Source organism: Xenopus tropicalis, chromosome 1 (genome assembly GCF_000004195.4).
Source record: "Xenopus tropicalis strain Nigerian chromosome 1, UCB_Xtro_10.0, whole genome shotgun sequence".
Taxonomy (NCBI): Eukaryota; Metazoa; Chordata; class Amphibia; order Anura; family Pipidae; genus Xenopus; species Xenopus tropicalis.
Genome location: NC_030677.2, coordinates 192,078,979 through 192,099,179, shown reverse-complemented (window position 1 = coordinate 192,099,179; position 20,201 = coordinate 192,078,979). Strand labels below are relative to the sequence as shown.

The following is a 20,201-nucleotide window of genomic DNA, read 5'->3' as shown; positions in this document are numbered from 1 at the left end:
AGAAATTCCGGCCCTCGGCACCGCAGAAGTTGGACAGCACTATGCTAATGTATTTTATACATCCAGGAAAGGGGCAGGAAGGCGCACTTAAAACACGACTGAACTGATAATAAACTGATAGACAATTTTATCTATACTCCTACTTCTAATGATTTCCCTAGAATCCCATAGTCATGTTTAAAGTTTAAGCTAACATTACAGCTGAATTACAGCAGTTTTTCAAATGTTTTAAAGCTTCAGTCTTAAACTATGGACTATCCATTCCCTTCACGTATACAGGTATTTCTAGTTATCAGTGAGAGTTAGGCTGGGTTCCCAGCGGGCATTGGGTTCCCTGTAACAGAGGAACCCGACGCAGTGGAGCTGCCGCACCGTAACTGTGTGTTTAGTGAAGCCAACAGTCAATGAAAAGCTTCATGGTCACTCAACATGTTCATTTATGCACTGCGTGCATTGGGCTTTATTCTTATAGCAGAGAAGTAATTAATTATGACTGTTTGTGAATTGGGACATTAAAACTTGCTTTATTTTTTTTTTTTTATTCCCATTTAAATTTAGTAGGAGTCGGAGTCGGTTCATTTTTTGCCGACTCCGACTCCAGGTACCCAAAATTGCCTCCGACTCCTCGACTCCGAATCCACAGCCCTGTCTGTCAGTCCTCACCACTACCCTCCCTGCACCTGTGTCCTCTTGTCCCGCTCGCCTCTCCGCCCCAGCACCTTCCAGCCGACACCCGTCAGTCCTCACCGCTACCCTCCCTGCACCTATGTCCTCTTGTCCCGCTCGCCTCTCCGCCCCAGCACCCGACACCGTTCCTCTCCCCTCCCTGCACCTGCGTCCTCTCGTCCCCGCTCCTCTCCTCGCTTGCCTCTCCGCCCCTGCCGGCTGCTTCCTGTTGTAATGGCCCCAGCTGCTGCTGCATCCGCTTCTAATAGCTAGGGGGAGCACGCCTGCTTGTGCGCATGCGCCGCCTTTAGTAGTAAGTCTCCAAGTCCTGGAAAAGAGCGATGCATTATGGGAATCTTTCTACCCAGCTCAGCGTTTTTTTTTCCTGTTTTGCTTCTGATCATCTGAACTGGAGATATATGGGGAGACTTAAGGGCACTACTGAGACAACTGAAGGTAAGCCTGCATTTTGAGATTAACTCTTTATTAGCCTTTCCTTCTCCTTTAAAGGTTAAAAATGTGAGCGGAGCAACCAACAGCCAATCACATTTCTTTAATTTATTTTAGGTTAAAGGTTGGAAAAACTGGGTGGAGACAACAGCACATCAGATTTCATTCAGTGACTTCACGTTTTTCAAACTAACATGAAGTTTGTTCTCAAACTTCCCTTTCTAGTATTTCATTTTGATATTTTGCTTGGGGCTAGCCACCGGCAATCCCCCCCACCGCCACACAATCACAGGTCATTACCAAGGAAGCAGACCCCTGCTCGGCCCCCTGTACTCCCAGGCCCCCTTAATAGTTACGCCACTGATTGTCCGGGTGAAATGAAAACCTTCTGCAAAAACTGGGCAGAATGTTCAGAATTGCACTCAATGGACACTATAACCCCGCCTCAAAATCATGTTGCCACCTGCATGATGATGTCAGCAGATTGCGCAATTACGTCGCCAGTGTGCCCAATGATGTCAGGGGGCGTGCTCTGCTGATGTTATTGCGCATGCCCCCTATGTCCAGGGTGATTACTCACCAAAGGTGGAAATCCTACATCCACATAGTAAATGGCCCCCAATTTCCATAGAAACGTACCAGAACTGCTCACTCAGTGACCCAATTCGTCCTGTGTACCTTCTACAATACTGGCAGTTTGTTCACTCTATAGTGACACTGTTTATATGAGAAGCAACTCTTTCTATGTTGTAGAATTGCGCTAAGCAATGTACCCAGAACAGGACTGGTTCTTGCTTTAGATATGCTGCTCTTTCTCTCACTTGTCATAGGCCTGGGGAGTTACAACTCCCTGTAACTCCCAGTAGAGCATGCATTACATTTCTTTCTCTCAATCATGTGGTCCCTTGCTATAGGTATAAAGAAAGGGATTCTCAACTTCACATAACTTTCAATAAGTGGTTCTTATTTATTTATATTCTAGATTTCTCATCATTCCTTCATAGTGTTTAGTATATTTACTACCCTGATGGCATGGGGTTACTAGTACAGGGGATACCTACTCTCTGTACAGGCTATAAGCAAACTTAGGGGGCTGTTCCTGCTGAATTGTGCTTAGTACAGGGGTCCCTATGCTGCCATAGTTTTATGGTATCTCTCTGTACAGGCTATGCGCAAACTTAGGGGTCTGTTTCTACTGAATTGTGCTTAGTACAGGGGTCCCTATGCTGCCATAGTTTTATGGTATCTCTCTGTACAGGCTATGCGCAAACTTAGGGGTCTGTTTCTACTGAATTGTGCTTAGTACAGGGGTCCCTATGCTGCCATAGTTTTATGGTATCTCTCTGTACAGGCTATGCGCAAACTTAGGGGTCTGTTTCTACTGAATTGTGCTTAGTACAGGGTACTGTGTACCTAAAAAGTTTACAGTTCAAATTCCAATAAAAAGAACCCAAAAAATGGGCTCATACATCCTTGCCTGACCAACTAATCTTATGGCCTCTCTAGCACCTCACACATTCCCTGTACAATCCAGCATGGAAAGAAGAGGTTGTATTGCCATCCTTTACTGGGTTAATAACTGCCATTCTGTCAATCCAGAGGAGCTGCCGTCATTGCTCTCTAACTGTCAAAGCCTGGTGGCTACAGTTTGCCCTTCCCTGACATAAACCCACTATCCATTAAGTACAGATTTTTATAACAGAAACTATCTGTGCCTATAGCTTTAGGCAATGAATTAAAAATGGTACATCCCATGAGTTCAATGAGTCCAACAGTTGTCACTTAGGTAAATCTGCTACTGACATAACAGTTTCAATTTGGATGTGCACCAGTGACATCACAGTTTCAATTTGGATGTGCACCAGTGACATCACAATGAAAGACTTTCAGGGGCATTGTGATGCGTACAGCAGAGTTTTCCTGTGCAGGTCACATGCAGAAAGTCATCAGTATAGCAAAGGAGGAGTAGGAGTGTGCTATACAGCTCGTAGCTCGTGCGCCTAGCGTAGCGATCTATGGACTCACAACTCAATTCTAAAAAGCGAAAGCTAGAAGATTTTCAAATAAACAAAAAAATGAAAAGGGAGGAAGAATCAAGGGATAAAAATCTGACCAAGGAAATAAAAGCAAGAGAAAGCAATGCACTTGGCTTCACAGCAATGTGTTTTGCTGCCCTTCGTTCTCTTCATCGAAAGTTGAAGGAAACCTTCATTGCATCTGCCTGGGCAAAGACTGAGAAATCAGTTAAAAATGAGGCCCCTCAAAGAAAGAGAAAGGCAGAGGAAGAAGAATATCTCCCAAACAAGAAAAAGAGAGAAGGAGAAAATCCAAAGGCTGAAGCCAAACGTGGTGCCCTGAGCCCACCGGGAACAAGCGGCGTCATTGCAAGCGCTGCTGTGCGAGGTCCGGAGAACATGAAATCCTTCGTTCCTTTCCCAACCCAGGGTGTAAAGCGCCCTAGGGCAAAGGAACCTACAGAAGGAACGGTTAAAAGACTCCGAGGGGAAAACCAGGAGATTGATGAACCAAAACTACAACCTGCGCCAAGTAAGTAGTGAATTTGTCATTTAAAAGGACGGTTCATCTTTAAGTTACCTTTTACCTCCATATGTAATAAAAGGCACTAAGTTTGCCCGGGAGCAGCAACCCATAGGAACCAATAAGATGTTTGCATTTAAACAAGTGACCAGTAAATTCTACTTGCTGAGTGGTTGCTATGGGTTACTGTTCCTGAGCAAACTTAGTGCCTTTTATTACATAACCTCATTAGTGTTTTACAGAATGTCCTATTCCTAGCAACTCTGAAACTGGTCTTATTTATTTATTTACTTATTTTATGGTTTATAAATTATTTTCCTTCCTCTTCTGCTTCTTTTTTTGCTTTCAAATGAGGGTCACTGACCACAGCAGCCAACAAAAATTATTGCTCTGTGAAGCTACAATGTTATTGTTATTTTTTATTACTTACCTTTCTATTTAGTCCCTCACCTATTCATATTCCAGTTTCTCATTCAAACAACTGCCTAGATAAATAAATAAGTCCCTAGCAAGTGAGTAGCTGCTGAAATAACACACTGGACCAAAAAGCTAGGTAACTTGAAAACTACAACCAATAAAAAATGAAGACCAATTGCAAATTGTCTCAGCATATTAATGTTTACATCATACTAAAATTTGATGAAAAGGTGAACTACCCCTTTAAACTGGATATAAAACATATGTATTTTGGCTTCTTCTTCAGCTATTATCTTTCATACCCACAGCCCTATAGAGAAATGATTGGGATTTGAGTGCTGTTTCAGCTCAGATATTAAATGATTAAAATATTTCTCTTTCCAGGTGCAAGCGCCCTTCCTGTAGGTCCCACCGGGTTACTTAACAGCTTCATATTCTATAAGATACTCGGCAAAGGAGGCTTTGGGAAGGTACGTAATGGTTATGTCCTTCTCTAAATAGGTAAAGGGCTTACAGTGTTGGTTTAGAGAAATGTTATGAACAGTATTATACAGTTTAATGAGCGAGATTTTCCTATATACAATACAGTATCTAGAAGAATTAAGTCTAAAACAACTGGACTTTTATGAGTTTTTCTTCAAGAAAAACTCAGAAAAGTCCAGTTGTTTTAGACTTAATTCTTCTAGATACTGTATATCATGACCTGCATGAATGAGAATCTTCATAGACATATATACAATATAATGAGCACCGTACTCTAAAATGCCATAATGTACAATGTTACTTAGGGGCTCTGTGACCATATAAAGGCACAAGGCTGCAGGCTGAGTTATACAGGGAACTGAATATCACTTGTGTATTATAAGGGATAATGTACCCCCTACTGTAAATGATAAGGATATTAGAAGTCACTGAGGGGTTTTGTGACCATTTAAAGGAACAAGTCTGCAGGCTGAGTTATACAGGGAACTTTGGGTATCACTCATGTATTATAAGGGATAATGTACCCCCTACTGTAAATGATAAGGATATTAGAAGTCACTGAGGGGTTTTGTGACCATTTAAAGGCACAAGTCTGCAGGCTGAGTTATACAGGGAACTTTGGGTATCACTCATGTATTATAAGGGATAATATACCATATATATCTATATCTCTATCTATAACTCCTGCTGCACCTCCTTATTATGTTCTTTAGGTGCTGCTGGCACGAGAGTTGGACACCAAACAGCTGGTCGCAGTGAAGGTGGTAAAGAAGAACATACTACGGAATTCTGTGGCTAGCATCATGATTGAGAAGGAAATATTAGAAGCTGCCATGGACTGTAACTTCCTCACAGAAGCATTTGCTACTTTTCAAACTGAGGTACGAGCTCTTCTAATTCTTATGACTTCCCTCCCTTTCATACAGGGATTGACTGAGTAGCGGCCATGATGTGTCACGTAATCCACAACCCTTTTCCTTACCATAGAGCTGCAATGTACAGAATGTGTAACATGTTGTCTTCTCTCCCTTTATTGTTCTCCTCATTGTCTGTTCTTTCTTACAGGACAACATCTATTTCGTGATGGACTATTTATCAGGTGGCTCCTTATATGACTTTTATCAGCGGAACAAACCCCTTAATATCAATACCATTCGGTAGGTGCCGGAGACAGTGAATGGGCTGCATGGAGTGAATGATACATAGGGCTTTGTGGGCTGCAGTGGAACAGGCACTAACAGTGTTTCTATCTCCCGTAGGTTTCTGGCAGCTGAAATGATTTGCGGACTTAAGTCGCTGCATTCCATGGGATATATCCATCGGTGAGTTAGCGGTGCTATTTATTTAGGTCCTGGGCCCTAAAGTATATAATACGGCCCCCAGTCCGGCACTGGGATTCAAAATAGGCACTGGCATTCCATTCCAAGTACACAGAGGCCCAAACAGCCCCCCACCACCATCTCAATAAATAGTGGCTGTCTATGGCATCTTACAGCAGCCCCTCTGGCATTTTCCAGATTCCGCAGCAAGGCCTGGACTGGCAATCTGTAGGTTCTGGCAAATGCCAGAGGGGTTGCAGGAAGATGCAATAGACAGTCACTATTTATTGGGCTGCTGGGGAGCTGTTTGGGCCTCTTTGTAGTTGAAAAGCCAGGGCCTATTTTGTATCCCAGTCCAGGCCTAACAGCCCCATTTAGTTACCAGAATAGAGACCCAGTACCGTGTCCCTACTGACGAACTGCATCATTGTTATGGAGAAATCTAGGAATTTGCAAATAGTTCCCTTTCCCAGCTCTGGCTTTATAAGCCTCCTGCTGGGCAGCCATAAGTTTCCCAGGATGGGTACTGAGCATGCCATAGACCTGTCTCACAAGCTGATATGACTCTCTTTCCTCCCAGGGACCTGAAACTAGAAAATGTTCTGCTAGACAGCAGGGGTCATGCCAAGATAGCCGATTTCGGCCTGGCTGCACACATGATTAATGGTAAAGCCAAGGGCTGCGTTGGAACCCGCGGCTACGTGGCTCCTGAGGTGAGGACTAAACCTTCTGCTTCTTTATATCTTATAGGGAATATAAAAGCCCATCATGCAAAAGGCTTCCTTAACCCCCTCTATTGGTGCATTTGCAGGTTCTCTGTAGGGATAAGTATGATTACACTGTGGATTATTACTCACTTGGTGTAATTCTATTTCGGATGGCCACCGGGCTGAAACTGGAACAGGAGCCTACACCGGAGTCTAAAGCTCAAATACATTCCATGAGCCCCGAACTCCGGGACTTTATCCTGAAGGTGAGTGTGAGAGGGAGGAAGGGAATTTACTGGACCCCCTTAGTTTAATGATACAGAAAGAATCTCTTGATAATCCCCAGCTCAGTTCTATTTCTCCTATCAGAGGGAGAGAAGATAATTCTCACTACATTATATGGGAGGGTATATGTCCCCTTTAAGGTATCTAAACTCCTGTCTCTTCATGCAGCTTGTGTGTGATAATCCTGAGGAAAGGATGAGATTCGTCTGCTCCATAAAGGACCATCCTTTTCTGGGGCCCATTGACTGGGAGGCCCTGGAAAATAGAAAACTTAAACCACCTTATATTATGGTAAGTACTTTTTGTTTAATCTTACCCCCAGTGTCTGGGGGACCCAGGGGGGGAGGCCTGGACCATGACAGGGTCGGACTGGGCTGGCAGGAGAACTGGAAAAAAACTGGTGTGCCCTGCCAACCCAGGCCCACTCCCTGGTAGTAACTTTGAACAGTCCATCCCCACCCCTGATCATGGTCGCAAGGAAAAAAGTTTGGATACACAAAGCATGCGGGGTGGGGGTTGGCGGTGGAGGAAGAGTTGGGGACTGGAGTTGGGGGCCCATGGGGTGACATCTCCGATGGGCCCCAGAGACACTGAACCTCAGGGTCTACTTTCTCTATAGCCGTAGAGGTAGCCTGCCGCTCCCCTCCACTCCACTCACCAAAGAGTGAGCGGCGTGAAACAACAAGTTAGTAATGTGACCAAACAGCTTGTGGTGCTAGCCAGGCCCCTTTGAAGATTTTTTTGTGGGGTTCCCAGTGCCATATAATTATGCCACTGCTGATCCGAGTAATGTTACTGGGTAAACACATGGTCAGATTTTGTCATAAAAGGGGGTTTATATTATATTCAGGGATCAGAAATAAAACTAATGCGGGGGAGAAACTCTAAAGTATAAGTTATTCAGGTTGTGTAAATAACCTAAATATGGTGTGTAAATAACCTACACCCAACCTGGGTCCTACCAACCTGGGACCCAAATGTACAAGGCCTTGTTCTTCTTCTATGTTTCAGCCAATGAAACTCTCCCTAAAAGCTTGAAATACAATTGTGCATCCATTTGTTTCTATAGATCCTACAGCCCCATAGTTCCATAGCCCCCATAGTTCCTTGCAGTCTTGCCCTGATTGGACTCATAGGTTTCTCTGTATCTGTGATTCTTCTTCTGTTTTAGCCTCAACCTAAAAAATTAGGTGAATCTGTGCCCTATGGGACACTAATGCAATCCAAAGGCGAGAAGATCCCCCTCACCACTAGCCAACAGGAACTATTCCGAGGCATACCATTTGTCAGAAATTGCAACACCTGACTCGTGTTTTAGATGAATGTAGAGATGTTTCTGGATAGCTGAGCAGAACCAGTGCCTAATCTATAGTTCCGGAGGAGCTATATAGCAGGTGAGTGGATAGAACTGTGAGAGTTTGCTGCTATATTTACAAACAAATGTTCTAACCCTGAAAAACTGCTTATTTAATGTGCATTTTATTTTATGTAGGAATTTGTCTTGTCGCAATGAGACTGCCATCCTGACTGTTGCAAAATGGTTCAAAATGGATCAACGTCATGGACATGGGCTAGAACTATGGACCTAAGATAACCAAAAGCAACAGTAACGTCTGAATGGGGGTCCCTATACCACCAACCCCTCAACCCAAAAGGAGATGTTTCACTGAAAATGATGCCCAGAATCCATTCCTAGATTATTGGGGAAGGTGTGGGGGTTTTTGTTTTACTGTCTGTTTACTGTTAATATTTCAATAAAATATTAAATATAAGTTGTTTGTGCCAAGGTCTGGTTTTTCCACCAAGGAGTGTTAGCCAGTGTCCTTCATGTCCTAACTAGAGCCAGCCCTGCATCCATGTTTGAGCAATGGGGGTTCATTAATGACCAGTGCTGGGCCTAGAGGTAATTGCACACAAGGCAAGTAACTTTTGCCTCATCTCCCATGCTGCTGCCCCACAATATAGTGGTGTTAACCTGCCAACATCCCACAGACTTATATTATGTTGGGTTCAAAAACCCAACATACTCTTGTTCGACTTCACCTTATTCTTCCAGTTTTTCTTATTATTATTCTTAGCGCCCCCTATTTTCTAAATGCTACTCCTCCTACAGTTTTAGGGGTAGAACACCCAAACTCTCCAATCAGATTTGACCTATTGACTTTCAATGGGGAAATTCAACCTGCTGCCATTCTCACAGTATTAACCCCAGGGTCCTCAAACTTTTCACAGTTGGTCATTAGGGGACTGCAGTTTTAGTGTTGAAAAAGTGGGCAGAGCCACCAATAGCCAATCAGATTTTACCTATTGAATTTTATTGGTTTGATGCCAGGGTTTGCAAACTTTACACAGTCAGTCACTGGGTGACTAGGTACTCAAGGTTAGAAAAGGTGGGTGGGGCCACTAAAAGCCAATCACATTTCTTTCATTGTTTAAGTGGGGAAATTTTAACTGCTGCCATTCTCACATGTTAAATGTCAGGGTCCCTAAACTTTGCACAGTTTGCCACTAGGTGACTACATTCCAAATCTAGAAAAGTGGGCAGGGCCAACAACAACCAATCAGATTTCACCTTCATATGTTTAAATTTAAACTGCTGATTTATTTCATTGATTTTAATGGGGAAATTTAAAGTGCTGCCATTCTCACACGTTTAACACCAGTGTCGCCAAACTTTTCACAAAGTTGGTAGAGCCACCAACAGCCAATCAGATTTCACCAATTGAATTTTATTGGTTTTTACTGCTGCCTTTCTCACACTATTTATACCAGGGTTCCCAAACTTTGCACAGTCAGTCACTGGGTGACTACGTATTAAAGGAGAAGGAAAGGGTTTTACTCATCTATTAGTATGTAATAGAGGGCCCCTGCATGTAACTGAACACTGAAATCCTTTCTTCTAAAAATGCTCCTTTCACCAGTACGGTCCTCCCGAAGTAAACAGTATTTCTCCTTGTCTGCGCCGCCATGTTTTAAAGATGGCGCTCCACTAGCCTCCCCGCTTGCCTCTCCCCCCCCAGCACCTGTCAGCTGTCACCGTTCCTCACTGCTCCTCTCCCCTCCCCGCGTCCTCTCATCCCTGCTCCTCTCCTCGCTCGCCTCTCCGCCCCAGCACCTGCCAGCCGAGACCTGTCAGTCCTCACCGCTCCCCTCCCTGCACCTGTGTCCTCTTGTCCCGCTCACCTCTCCGCCCCAGCACCTTCCAGCCGACACCTGTCAGTCCTCACCCCTCCCCTCCCTGCACCTGTGTCCTCTTGTCCCGCTCACCTCTCCGCCCCAGCACCTTCCAGCCGACACCTATCAGTCCTCACCCCTCCCCTCCCTGCACCTGTGTCCTCTTGTCCCGCTCGCCTCTCCACCCCAGCACCTTCCAGCCGACACCTGTCAGCAGGGCTGTGGAGTCGGTAGATAAATTCTCCGACTCCGACTCCGACTCAGTTTCTGATACTCCCGACTCCGACTCCTCTGTTTTTAATATGCTAATGCAGTGCTGTCCAACTGGTGGCCCACTTTAAATGGTATCAGTACTGAGATTAACTGCATGGTTCTCACCTCAGATTCAGACTGTAATCCCTCTGTATTGTTTAAACATCTAATCCCCTGTACTGTTCACACCTTTTAATCTATGCATTGTTCACCCCCTGCATTGTTCACACCTTCTGCTCAGGCTGTAATCACCCACATTGTTCGTCTGTTCACACCTCAGACATTGTAAGTACTGCCTAGCCTATGCTGCCTGTGTATAGGCAGCATAGGGAAGGCAGAGTATGGCACATAGGCAGCATAGGGCAGGGAGGGTATGGCACAAACAGGCAGCATAGGGCAGGGAGAGTATATGGCACACACAGGCAGCATATGGCAGGCAGAGTATGGCACACACAGGCAGGGCAGGCAGAGTATGGCACACACAGAGGCAGGGTATGGCACACACAGGCAGGGCAGGCAGAGTATGGCACACACAGGCAGCATATGGCAGGCAGAGTATGGGACACACAGGCAGCATATGGCAGGGAGAGTATGGCACACAAAGGCAGGGTAGGGTAGGGCAGAGTATAGCACAAAGGTGCATATGGCAGGGAGAGTATGGCACACACAGGCAGGGTAGAGCAGAGTATGGCACACGCAGGCAGCATAGGGCAGGCAGAGTATGGCACACACAGGTAGCGTAGGGCAGGCAGAGTGCTGACTGTGTGTGCCATATACTCTTTCTACCCTATGGTGCCTGTGGGAGGTGAACCTGGCAGGGGTTTGTTCTGGGAGTTTGTTAGCAGTTTGAAATAGCCATTAAATGGTACCTAAGATGTGTAATTATATGCTGGGGGTTGGGGTGTGTCTTAATATGACATAATATAATTTTTTCACATATGAATGATGGTTGATATCCCTGCAGTGAGGACCAAGCCTTTGGGTTTTTGCTGCACTACCACCATTGTGATAAAATGGGTGTGGTTTGAAGTGGGTGTGGTTTAAAAGGGGGAGTGGTCAAAACTGGCTTCCATTAGCGGCCCTCCACCATGTATGCGCGAGAAATTCCGGCCCTCGGCACCGCAGAAGTTGGACAGCACTGTGCTAATGTATTTTATACATCCAGGAAAGGGGCAGGAAGGCGCACTTAAAACACGACTGAACTGATAATAAACTGATAGACAATTTTATCTATACTCCTACTTCTAATGATTTCCCTAGAATCCCATAGTCATGTTTAAAGTTTAAGCTAACATTACAGCTGAATTACAGCAGTTTTTCAAATGTTTTAAAGCTTCAGTCTTAAACTATGGACTATCCATTCCCTTCACGTATACAGGTATTTCTAGTTATCAGTGAGAGTTAGGCTGGGTTCCCAGCGGGCATTGGGTTCCCTGTAACAGAGGAACCCGACGCAGTGGAGCTGCCGCACCGTAACTGTGTGTTTAGTGAAGCCAACAGTCAATGAAAAGCTTCATGGTCACTCAACATGTTCATTTATGCACTGCGTGCATTGGGCTTTATTCTTATAGCAGAGAAGTAATTAATTATGACTGTTTGTGAATTGGGACATTAAAACTTGCTTTATTTTTTTTTTTTTATTCCCATTTAAATTTAGTAGGAGTCGGAGTCGGTTCATTTTTTGCCGACTCCGACTCCAGGTACCCAAAATTGCCTCCGACTCCTCGACTCCGAATCCACAGCCCTGCCTGTCAGTCCTCACCACTACCCTCCCTGCACCTGTGTCCTCTTGTCCCGCTCGCCTCTCCGCCCCAGCACCTTCCAGCCGACACCCGTCAGTCCTCACCGCTACCCTCCCTGCACCTATGTCCTCTTGTCCCGCTCGCCTCTCCGCCCCAGCACCCGACACCGTTCCCCTCCCCTCCCTGCACCTGCGTCCTCTCGTCCCCGCTCCTCTCCTCGCTTGCCTCTCCGCCCCTGCCGGCTGCTTCCTGTTGTAATGGCCCCAGCTGCTGCTGCATCCGCTTCTAATAGCTAGGGGGAGCACGCCTGCTTGTGCGCATGCGCCGCCTTTAGTAGTAAGTCTCCAAGTCCTGGAAAAGAGCGATGCATTATGGGAATCTTTCTACCCAGCTCAGCGTTTTTTTTTCCTGTTTTGCTTCTGATCATCTGAACTGGAGATATATGGGGAGACTTAAGGGCACTACTGAGACAACTGAAGGTAAGCCTGCATTTTGAGATTAACTCTTTATTAGCCTTTCCTTCTCCTTTAAAGGTTAAAAATGTGAGCGGAGCAACCAACAGCCAATCACATTTCTTTAATTTATTTTAGGTTAAAGGTTGGAAAAACTGGGTGGAGACAACAACACATCAGATTTCATTCAGTGACTTCACGTTTTTCAAACTAACATGAAGTTTGTTCTCAAACTTCCCTTTCTAGTATTTCATTTTGATATTTTGCTTGGGGCTAGCCACCGGCAATCCCCCCCACCGCCACACAATCACAGGTCATTACCAAGGAAGCAGACCCCTGCTCGGCCCCCTGTACTCCCAGGCCCCCTTAATAGTTACGCCACTGATTGTCCGGGTGAAATGAAAACCTTCTGCAAAAACTGGGCAGAATGTTCAGAATTGCACTCAATGGACACTATAACCCCGCCTCAAAATCATGTCGCCACCTGCATGATGATGTCAGCAGATTGCGCAATTACGTCGCCAGTGTGCCCAATGATGTCAGGGGGCGTGCTCTGCTGATGTTATTGCGCATGCCCCCTATGTCCAGGGTGATCACTCACCAAAGGTGGAAATCCTACATCCACATAGTAAATGGCCCCCAATTTCCATAGAAACGTACCAGAACTGCTCACTCAGTGACCCAATTCGTCCTGTGTACCTTCTACAATACTGGCAGTTTGTTCACTCTATAGTGACACTGTTTATATGAGAAGCAACTCTTTCTATGTTGTAGAATTGCGCTAAGCAATGTACCCAGAACAGGACTGGTTCTTGCTTTAGATATGCTGCTCTTTCTCTCACTTGTCATAGGCCTGGGGAGTTACAACTCCCTGTAACTCCCAGTAGAGCATGAATTACATTTCTTTCTCTCAATCATGTGGTCCCTTGCTATAGGTATAAAGAAAGGGATTCTCAACTTCACAGACCTTTCAATAAGTGGTTCTTATTTATTTATATTCTAGATTTCTCATCATTCCTTCATAGTGTTTAGTATATTTACTACCCTGATGGCATGGGGTTACTAGTACAGGGGATACCTACTCTCTGTACAGGCTATAAGCAAACTTAGGGGGCTGTTCCTGCTGAATTGTGCTTAGTACAGGGGTCCCTATGCTGCCATAGTTTTATGGTATCTCTCTGTACAGGCTATGCGCAAACTTAGGGGTCTGTCTCTACTGAATTGTGCTTAGTACAGGGTACTGTGTACCTAAAAAGTTTACAGTTCAAATTCCAATAAAAAGAACCCAAAAAATGGGCTCATACATCCTTGCCTGACCAACTAATCTTATGGCCTCTCTAGCACCTCACACATTCCCTGTACAATCCAGCATGGAAAGAAGAGGTTGTATTGCCATCCTTTACTGGGTTAATAACTGCCATTCTGTCAATCCAGAGGAGCTGCCGTCATTGCTCTCTAACTGTCAAAGCCTGGTGGCTACAGTTTGCCCTTCCCTGACATAAACCCACTATCCATTAAGTACAGATTTTTATAACAGAAACTATCTGTGCCTATAGCTTTAGGCAATGAATTAAAAATGGTACATCCCATGAGTTCAATGAGTCCAACAGTTGTCACTTAGGTAAATCTGCTACTGACATAACAGTTTCAATTTGGATGTGCACCAGTGACATCACAGTTTCAATTTGGATGTGCACCAGTGACATCACAATGAAAGACTTTCAGGGGCATTGTGATGCGTACAGCAGAGTTTTCCTGTGCAGGTCACATGCAGAAAGTCATCAGTATAGCAAAGGAGGAGTAGGAGTGTGCTATACAGCTCGTAGCTCGTGCGCCTAGCGTAGCGATCTATGGACTCACAACTCAATTCTAAAAAGCGAAAGCTAGAAGATTTTCAAATAAACAAAAAAATGAAAAGGGAGGAAGAATCAAGGGATAAAAATCTGACCAAGGAAATAAAAGCAAGAGAAAGCAATGCACTTGGCTTCACAGCAATGTGTTTTGCTGCCCTTCGTTCTCTTCATCGAAAGTTGAAGGAAACCTTCATTGCATCTGCCTGGGCAAAGACTGAGAAATCAGTTAAAAATGAGGCCCCTCAAAGAAAGAGAAAGGCAGAGGAAGAAGAATATCTCCCAAACAAGAAAAAGAGAGAAGGAGAAAATCCAAAGGCTGAAGCCAAACGTGGTGCCCTGAGCCCACCGGGAACAAGCGGCGTCATTGCAAGCGCTGCTGTGCGAGGTCCGGAGAACATGAAATCCTTCGTTCCTTTCCCAACCCAGGGTGTAAAGCGCCCTAGGGCAAAGGAACCTACAGAAGGAACGGTTAAAAGACTCCGAGGGGAAAACCAGGAGATTGATGAACCAAAACTACAACCTGCGCCAAGTAAGTAGTGAATTTGTCATTTAAAAGGACGGTTCATCTTTAAGTTACCTTTTACCTCCATATGTAATAAAAGGCACTAAGTTTGCCCGGGAGCAGCAACCCATAGGAACCAATAAGATGTTTGCATTTAAACAAGTGACCAGTAAATTCTACTTGCTGAGTGGTTGCTATGGGTTACTGTTCCTGAGCAAACTTAGTGCCTTTATTACATAACCTCATTAGTGTTTTACAGAATGTCCTATTCCTAGCAACTCTGAAACTGGTCTTATTTATTTATTTACTTATTTTATGGTTTATAAATTATTTTCCTTCCTCTTCTGCTTCTTTTTTTGCTTTCAAATGAGGGTCACTGACCACAGCAGCCAACAAAAATTATTGCTCTGTGAAGCTACAATGTTATTGTTATTTTTTATTACTTACCTTTCTATTTAGTCCCTCACCTATTCATATTCCAGTTTCTCATTCAAACAACTGCCTAGATAAATAAATAAGTCCCTAGCAAGTGAGTAGCTGCTGAAATAACACACTGGACCAAAAAGCTAGGTAACTTGAAAACTACAACCAATAAAAAATGAAGACCAATTGCAAATTGTCTCAGCATATTAATGTTTACATCATACTAAAATTTGATGAAAAGGTGAACTACCCCTTTAAACTGGATATAAAACATATGTATTTTGGCTTCTTCTTCAGCTATTATCTTTCATACCCACAGCCCTATAGAGAAATGATTGGGATTTGAGTGCTGTTTCAGCTCAGATATTAAATGATTAAAATATTTCTCTTTCCAGGTGCAAGCGCCCTTCCTGTAGGTCCCACCGGGTTACTTAACAGCTTCATATTCTATAAGATACTCGGCAAAGGAGGCTTTGGGAAGGTACGTAATGGTTATGTCCTTCTCTAAATAGGTAAAGGGCTTACAGTGTTGGTTTAGAGAAATGTTATGAACAGTATTATACAGTTTAATGAGCGAGATTTTCCTATATACAATACAGTATCTAGAAGAATTAAGTCTAAAACAACTGGACTTTTATGAGTTTTTCTTCAAGAAAAACTCAGAAAAGTCCAGTTGTTTTAGACTTAATTCTTCTAGATACTGTATATCATGACCTGCATGAATGAGAATCTTCATAGACATATATACAATATAATGAGCACCGTACTCTAAAATGCCATAATGTACAATGTTACTTAGGGGCTCTGTGACCATATAAAGGCACAAGGCTGCAGGCTGAGTTATACAGGGAACTGAATATCACTTGTGTATTATAAGGGATAATGTACCCCCTACTGTAAATGATAAGGATATTAGAAGTCACTGAGGGGTTTTGTGACCATTTAAAGGAACAAGTCTGCAGGCTGAGTTATACAGGGAACTTTGGGTATCACTCATGTATTATAAGGGATAATGTACCCCCTACTGTAAATGATAAGGATATTAGAAGTCACTGAGGGGTTTTGTGACCATTTAAAGGCACAAGTCTGCAGGCTGAGTTATACAGGGAACTTTGGGTATCACTCATGTATTATAAGGGATAATATACCATATATATCTATATCTCTATCTATAACTCCTGCTGCACCTCCTTATTATGTTCTTTAGGTGCTGCTGGCACGAGAGTTGGACACCAAACAGCTGGTCGCAGTGAAGGTGGTAAAGAAGAACATACTACGGAATTCTGTGGCTAGCATCATGATTGAGAAGGAAATATTAGAAGCTGCCATGGACTGTAACTTCCTCACAGAAGCATTTGCTACTTTTCAAACTGAGGTACGAGCTCTTCTAATTCTTATGACTTCCCTCCCTTTCATACAGGGATTGACTGAGTAGCGGCCATGATGTGTCACGTAATCCACAACCCTTTTCCTTACCATAGAGCTGCAATGTACAGAATGTGTAACATGTTGTCTTCTCTCCCTTTATTGTTCTCCTCATTGTCTGTTCTTTCTTACAGGACAACATCTATTTCGTGATGGACTATTTATCAGGTGGCTCCTTATATGACTTTTATCAGCGGAACAAACCCCTTAATATCAATACCATTCGGTAGGTGCCGGAGACAGTGAATGGGCTGCATGGAGTGAATGATACATAGGGCTTTGTGGGCTGCAGTGGAACAGGCACTAACAGTGTTTCTATCTCCCGTAGGTTTCTGGCAGCTGAAATGATTTGCGGACTTAAGTCGCTGCATTCCATGGGATATATCCATCGGTGAGTTAGCGGTGCTATTTATTTAGGTCCTGGGCCCTAAAGTATATAATACGGCCCCCAGTCCGGCACTGGGATTCAAAATAGGCACTGGCATTCCATTCCAAGTACACAGAGGCCCAAACAGCCCCCCACCACCATCTCAATAAATAGTGGCTGTCTATGGCATCTTACAGCAGCCCCTCTGGCATTTTCCAGATTCCGCAGCAAGGCCTGGACTGGCAATCTGTAGGTTCTGGCAAATGCCAGAGGGGTTGCAGGAAGATGCAATAGACAGTCACTATTTATTGGGCTGCTGGGGAGCTGTTTGGGCCTCTTTGTAGTTGAAAAGCCAGGGCCTATTTTGTATCCCAGTCCAGGCCTAACAGCCCCATTTAGTTACCAGAATAGAGACCCAGTACCGTGTCCCTACTGACGAACTGCATCATTGTTATGGAGAAATCTAGGAATTTGCAAATAGTTCCCTTTCCCAGCTCTGGCTTTATAAGCCTCCTGCTGGGCAGCCATAAGTTTCCCAGGATGGGTACTGAGCATGCCATAGACCTGTCTCACAAGCTGATATGACTCTCTTTCCTCCCAGGGACCTGAAACTAGAAAATGTTCTGCTAGACAGCAGGGGTCATGCCAAGATAGCCGATTTCGGCCTGGCTGCACACATGATTAATGGTAAAGCCAAGGGCTGCGTTGGAACCCGCGGCTACGTGGCTCCTGAGGTGAGGACTAAACCTTCTGCTTCTTTATATCTTATAGGGAATATAAAAGCCCATCATGCAAAAGGCTTCCTTAACCCCCTCTATTGGTGCATTTGCAGGTTCTCTGTAGGGATAAGTATGATTACACTGTGGATTATTACTCACTTGGTGTAATTCTATTTCGGATGGCCACCGGGCTGAAACTGGAACAGGAGCCTACACCGGAGTCTAAAGCTCAAATACATTCCATGAGCCCCGAACTCCGGGACTTTATCCTGAAGGTGAGTGTGAGAGGGAGGAAGGGAATTTACTGGACCCCCTTAGTTTAATGATACAGAAAGAATCTCTTGATAATCCCCAGCTCAGTTCTATTTCTCCTATCAGAGGGAGAGAAGATAATTCTCACTACATTATATGGGAGGGTATATGTCCCCTTTAAGGTATCTAAACTCCTGTCTCTTCATGCAGCTTGTGTGTGATAATCCTGAGGAAAGGATGAGATTCGTCTGCTCCATAAAGGACCATCCTTTTCTGGGGCCCATTGACTGGGAGGCCCTGGAAAATAGAAAACTTAAACCACCTTATATTATGGTAAGTACTTTTTGTTTATACTTACCCCCAGTGTCTGGGGGACCCAGGGGGGGAGGCCTGGACCATGACAGGGTCGGACTGGGCTGGCAGGAGAACTGGAAAAAAACTGGTGTGCCCTGCCAACCCAGGCCCACTCCCTGGTAGTAACTTTGAACAGTCCATCCCCACCCCTGATCATGGTCGCAAGGAAAAAAGTTTGGATACACAAAGCATGCGGGGTGGGGGTTGGCGGTGGAGGAAGAGTTGGGGACTGGAGTTGGGGGCCCATGGGGTGACATCTCCGATGGGCCCCAGAGACACTGAACCTCAGGGTCTACTTTCTCTATAGCCGTAGAGGTAGCCTGCCGCTCCCCTCCACTCCACTCACCAAAGAGTGAGCGGCGTGAAACAACAAGTTAGTAATGTGACCAAACAGCTTGTGGTGCTAGCCAGGCCCCTTTGAAGATTTTTTTGTGGGGTTCCCAGTGCCATATAATTATGCCACTGCTGATCCGAGTAATGTTACTGGGTAAACACATGGTCAGATTTTGTCATAAAAGGGGGTTTATATTATATTCAGGGATCAGAAATAAAACTAATGCGGGGGAGAAACTCTAAAGTATAAGTTATTCAGGTTGTGTAAATAACCTAAATATGGTGTGTAAATAACCTACACCCAACCTGGGTCCTACCAACCTGGGACCCAAATGTACAAGGCCTTGTTCTTCTTCTATGTTTCAGCCAATGAAACTCTCCCTAAAAGCTTGAAATACAATTGTGCATCCATTTGTTTCTATAGATCCTACAGCCCCATAGTTCCATAGCCCCCATAGTTCCTTGCAGTCTTGCCCTGATTGGACTCATAGGTTTCTCTGTATCTGTGATTCTTCTTCTGTTTTAGCCTCAACCTAAAAAATTAGGTGAATCTGTGCCCTATGGGACACTAATGCAATCCAAAGGCGAGAAGATCCCCCTCACCACTAGCCAACAGGAACTATTCCGAGGCATACCATTTGTCAGAAATTGCAACACCTGACTCGTGTTTTAGATGAATGTAGAGATGTTTCTGGATAGCTGAGCAGAACCAGTGCCTAATCTATAGTTCCGGAGGAGCTATATAGCAGGTGAGTGGATAGAACTGTGAGAGTTTGCTGCTATATTTACAAACAAATGTTCTAACCCTGAAAAACTGCTTATTTAATGTGCATTTTATTTTATGTAGGAATTTGTCTTGTCGCAATGAGACTGCCATCCTGACTGTTGCAAAATGGTTCAAAATGGATCAACGTCATGGACATGGGCTAGAACTATGGACCTAAGATAACCAAAAGCAACAGTAACGTCTGAATGGGGGTCCCTATACCACCAACCCCTCAACCCAAAAGGAGATGTTTCACTGAAAATGATGCCCAGAATCCATTCCTAGATTATTGGGGAAGGTGTGGGGGTTTTTGTTTTACTGTCTGTTTACTGTTAATATTTCAATAAAATATTAAATATAAGTTGTTTGTGCCAAGGTCTGGTTTTTCCACCAAGGAGTGTTAGCCAGTGTCCTTCATGTCCTAACTAGAGCCAGCCCTGCATCCATGTTTGAGCAATGGGGGTTCATTAATGACCAGTGCTGGGCCTAGAGGTAATTGCACACAAGGCAAGTAACTTTTGCCTCATCTCCCATGCTGCTGCCCCACAATATAGTGGTGTTAACCTGCCAACATCCCACAGACTTATATTATGTTGGGTTCAAAAACCCAACATACTCTTGTTCGACTTCACCTTATTCTTCCAGTTTTTCTAATTATTATTCTTAGCGCCCCCTATTTTCTAAATGCTACTCCTCCTACAGTTTTAGGGGTAGAACACCCA

The 20,201-nt window shown here is 44.4% G+C and overlaps 3 protein-coding genes across 7 annotated transcripts in view; 2 read left to right on the top strand and 1 right to left on the bottom strand.

Annotated features, from left to right (window-relative positions):
- The window catches only part of arl15 (ADP ribosylation factor like GTPase 15), a 199,184-nt gene that overhangs the window by 118,933 nt on the left and 60,050 nt on the right, over positions 1-20,201 (bottom strand).
- LOC116407930 (protein kinase C theta type-like) lies at positions 3,051-8,637 on the top strand. Of its 2 annotated transcripts, XR_004220620.1 has the most exons (10): positions 3,051-3,663; positions 4,456-4,541; positions 5,268-5,435; positions 5,620-5,711; positions 5,814-5,876; positions 6,454-6,586; positions 6,685-6,846; positions 7,034-7,156; positions 8,037-8,259; positions 8,358-8,637. XR_004220620.1 is itself a non-coding variant. In XM_031894213.1 (9 exons), exons 1-9 carry the CDS (start codon positions 3,132-3,134, stop codon positions 8,169-8,171), a joined length of 1,494 nt encoding a protein of 497 aa, XP_031750073.1. In that variant the 5' UTR covers positions 3,051-3,131; the 3' UTR covers positions 8,172-8,637. The 2 variants fall into 2 exon arrangements, 1 of the variants encoding a protein (XP_031750073.1); XM_031894213.1 differs by having other exon boundaries at positions 8,037-8,637.
- LOC105948004 (protein kinase C theta type-like) lies at positions 14,255-19,840 on the top strand. Of its 2 annotated transcripts, XR_001923921.2 has the most exons (10): positions 14,255-14,867; positions 15,659-15,744; positions 16,471-16,638; positions 16,823-16,914; positions 17,017-17,079; positions 17,657-17,789; positions 17,888-18,049; positions 18,237-18,359; positions 19,240-19,462; positions 19,561-19,840. XR_001923921.2 is itself a non-coding variant. In XM_031894202.1 (9 exons), exons 1-9 carry the CDS (start codon positions 14,336-14,338, stop codon positions 19,372-19,374), a joined length of 1,494 nt encoding a protein of 497 aa, XP_031750062.1. In that variant the 5' UTR covers positions 14,255-14,335; the 3' UTR covers positions 19,375-19,840. The 2 variants fall into 2 exon arrangements, 1 of the variants encoding a protein (XP_031750062.1); XM_031894202.1 differs by having other exon boundaries at positions 19,240-19,840.